The 4,086-nt window shown below is 37.6% G+C and overlaps 1 protein-coding gene across 1 annotated transcript; it reads left to right on the top strand.

The window, feature by feature from the left end:
* The first annotated feature begins 2,936 nt into the window (after nucleotides 1–2,936).
* LOC129149479 (coiled-coil domain-containing protein 169-like) lies at nucleotides 2,937–3,681 on the top strand. The gene has a single exon (XM_054717853.1). The coding sequence runs from the start codon at nucleotides 2,956–2,958 to the stop codon at nucleotides 3,577–3,579; it is 624 nt and encodes a 207-aa protein (XP_054573828.1). The 5' UTR covers nucleotides 2,937–2,955; the 3' UTR covers nucleotides 3,580–3,681.
* The last annotated feature ends 405 nt before the right edge of the window (nucleotides 3,682–4,086 follow it).

Genomic DNA, 4,086 nt, shown 5'->3' with positions numbered 1-4,086 from the left:
ATCTGTTCTGTGGCCTCAGCAAGGCACAGAAGATCCACCTAGACCCAGCTTATTCTCTCTGTCCGTCTTTATTCTTCATCCTTCACCGGCCCTCCCTCAGGCTCGCCAAACCCTTGGCTGTGCTGGCGCGGCACAGTAAAATATGAGATTGTCTAACCACTATGCTGTACACCTGAAACTAATACAAAATAATATTGAATATAAACTGTGCTTGAAAGATAAATTTTTTAAAAAGAAAGACACTTCTCACATATTTGTAGAAACAAAAGGCATCCAAATTGGAAAAGAACAAGTAAAGCTGTCTTTATTTGCAGACGACATGATATTGTACATAAAAAATCCGAAAGACTCCGTCACAAAACTAATAGACTTAACAAATGAATTCGGCAATGTAGCAGGATACAAAATTAACGCCAAGAAATCTATGGCCTTTCTATACACCAATAGTGAACTTATAGACAGAGAGACTAAAAAGGCAATCCCATTTACCATCCCACCAAAAAAATTAAGATACCTAGGAATAAACTTAACTAAGGAGGTAAAAGACCTATACACGGAAAACTACAGGACACTGAAAAAAGAGATAGAGGAAGACGTAAACAGATGGAAGAACATACCATGTTCATGGATTGGTAGAATCAACATCATTAAAATGTCCATACTACCCAAAGCAATCTATATATTCAATGCACTCCCCATTAAAATACCAATGGCATATTTCACAGACCTTGAAAGAACTCTCCAAAAATTCATCTGGAATAAAAAAAGACCCCGAATAGCCACAGCAATCCTGAGAAAGAAGAATAAAGTAGGAGGAATCTCAATACCAGATTTCAAGCTATATTACAAAGCCACTGTTCTCAAAACAGCCTGGTACTGGCACAAGAACAGACATATAGATCAATGGAACAGAATAGAGAATCCAGATATTGACCCAAACCACTATGCTCAATTAATATTTGACAAAGGAGGCATGAACATACAATGGAGTCAAGACAGTCTCTTCAATAAATGGTGTTGGGAAAATTGGACAGATACATGCAAAAAAATGAAGCTTGATCACCAACTTACGCCATACACAAAAATAAACTCAAAATGGATACAGGACTTAAACATAAGACGGGAAACCATAAAAATACTAGAGCAATCCATAGGCAGCAAAATCTCAGACATATGCCAAAAGAAATTCTTCACTGACACTGCCCCTAGGGCAATGGAAGCTAAAGAGAAAATTAACAAATGGGACTACATCAAAATAAAAAGATTTTTCACAGCAAAAGAAACCATCAACAAAACAACAAGAAGGCCTACTGCATGGGAGAACATATTTGCAAATGGCATCACTGATAAAGGTTTAATCTCCAACATCTACAGGCAGCTTATACAACTTAATAAAAGGAAGATAAATGATCCAATAAAAAAAATGGGCAACAGACCTAAATAGAATCTTTTCAAAAGAAGACAGAAGGAAGGCCAAGAGACCATGAAAACATGCTCAACGTCACTAATTATCCGAGAGATAATACCGCAAATCAAAACAACAATGCGGTACCATCTCACACCTGTCAGAATGGCTATCATCAACAAATCAACAAACAACAAGTGTTGGCGAGGATGCGGAGAAAAAGGAACCCTCGTGCACTGCTGGTGGGAATGCAGACTGGTGCAGCCACTGTGGAGAACAGTATGGAGTTTCCTCAAAAAACTGAAAATGGAACTCCCATTTGACCCAGTAATCCCACTCCTGGGAATATATCCGAAGAAACTAGAAACACCAATCAGAAAGGATATATGCACCCCTATGTTCATAGCAGCACAATTCACCATAGCTAAGATTTGGAAACAGCCTAGGTGCCCGTTAGCAGATGACTGGATCAGAAAACTGTGGTACATCAACACAATGGAATACTATGCTGCCATAAAAAAGAAGGAATTCTCATCATTTGCAGCAACCTGGATGGAATTGGAGAACATTATGTTAAGTGAAATAAGCCAGTCAATGAAAGAAAAATACCACATGATCTCACTCATTTATGGATAATAAAGAACATTATAAACTTGAACAAAAAGATAGATACAGAGACAGTAAAGCATCAAACAGACTGTGAAATTACAGGGGAAAGTTAGGGAGAGGTGAGGGAGATAAGAGATCAATCAAAGGACTTGTATGCATGCATATAAGCATAACCAACGGATGCAAAACTCTGGGGGGTGAGGGCATATATGGGAGTGGGGTGGGAGGTGGCAATGGTGAGATATGTAGACATATAATACCTTAATAAAAAAATTGAAAAAAAATAAGTACAAATTGATAGTTGCAAAATAATCACAGGAATGTAAAGCATAGCATAGGGAATATAGTCAATAATATTGTAATAACTATGTACTGGCCACATGTCCAGGTTGCAGGCTCAATCCCCAGTGGGGGTGTGCAGGAAGCAGCCAATAGATGATTCTCTTTCACTCTCTCTAACTCTCTGAAATCAATAAAAATATATTTTAAAACATTTATTTTATTTTATTTTATTTTTAAATATATTTCATTGATTTTTTAGAGAGAGGAAGGGAGAGGGAGAGAGAGCTAGAAACATCGAGCAGCTGCCTCCTGCACAACTCCTCCTGGGTATGTGCCTGCAACCAATGTATATGCCCTTGACTGGAATTGTACCTGGGACCTTTCAGTCCGCAGACTGATGCTCTATCCACTGAGACAAACCGGTTTCAGCTTTAAAACATTTTTAAAGAAAGAAAGGAACAATGGAGACAAGAAGGCAGTGTTATGACATGTGCAAGGTCCTGGGTGGGGGGACTGCAGCCAAGAATTCTAGAATTCAGTTCACCATGGTAACAGCTCATATCAACACTTTCTTCTCCCCAGCTGTGAGTGACCCTTCAGGTCTTCTGCTCTAAGATGTGCTGATGAGAAGGGCGTGGAGAGGTCTCTGACTTGACACTATGGGTGACAACTTTGAAGGTATGAGCATTGAACAACTAAAACTGGAGTTATTGGAAGAACTCCATAAGAAAGACTTGGTAAAACTCTCAATAGATGAACTAACATACAAGCTAGCGGAACAGAAAGCCAACATCATTAAAAACAATGAATGGAAAATCCGTTATGAGATACAACTTGAAGTGAATGATCAACTGAAGGAGCAAGTAGTTACTCTGAAAGAGAAATTGGGAAAACTCAGTGGAGAGCCTTCAGATATACAAGGTACTATTCAGGTCTACAAGCAATTGTCAACGAAATATTTAATGACATTACTTAGAAAGCTACTCCAAGAGAAAAGACGTCTTGAAAATCAAGTGAAATACTATTCACGTAAAGTGGAACAAGAATCAAGGGCTTGCAAAAAGATCAAGGATGAACGCCAAAAACTCCTCGATGACCTATTTCAGGCCTTTCGCTTATACCAAATTTCTAGAAGACAACATATGGATGAATCCCATAGAATGAAAGAGATTCCAGTGGAAATGGGAAGGTACAATACAGCTAATCAGAAGATAGGAAATGCCAAGAAAGAACCAGCAAAAAAGAGTAAAAAATCAAGCTATCTTCCCAAAATCAACCCATGATTCAAGAATTGGATGGGTTTCTATTTCTTCCTCTTTTTCATTTGTTATATTCACCTTGTGAAGTTAATATTCAAAACGTTTTTCCATGGAATGAAATAGATAAGAAAGAGCTATTAAACCTCTTTTGCTCATCTTTCAGAAGTTTATTCCTTTGTTTATGTGAAAGTAATTTTCTTTGTAATTTGGTTTAGTTTCAAAAATTATTTTAGAAAGTAATTTTGGTGACCCTAAAATTATAATAGCAGTGTTTGTCATCCTTAAAATATCCTAAGAAACCTGAGTGAGGAACATTTAAAATTAACCCAATCATTGCAATAGTGTATTAGTTGCACATCGTATCATGGGGACTCCATCATATTTAAGTGTTAGCTCTATAGGAGCTACTTTGGAATACTTTCCAGTTGTTGGAAAATGTCTGTGTTAGAGTGATGGCATGCATGTTGGTGGGGTACTATAAATAACTGAAATGGGAGACACTCTAAGATCTCTGTTCTGTTATCAGTTTTG

This window comes from Eptesicus fuscus, chromosome 1, assembly GCF_027574615.1.
Source record: "Eptesicus fuscus isolate TK198812 chromosome 1, DD_ASM_mEF_20220401, whole genome shotgun sequence".
Classification (NCBI taxonomy): domain Eukaryota; kingdom Metazoa; phylum Chordata; class Mammalia; order Chiroptera; family Vespertilionidae; genus Eptesicus; species Eptesicus fuscus.
This window is presented reverse-complemented; position numbering and strand designations above follow the sequence as displayed.

Bases quoted from the DNA above. Each gene is read 5' to 3' on its own strand.
- LOC129149479 (XM_054717853.1), top strand. From the start codon at position 2,956: ATGGGTGACAACTTTGAAGGTATGAGCATTGAACAACTAAAACTGGAG.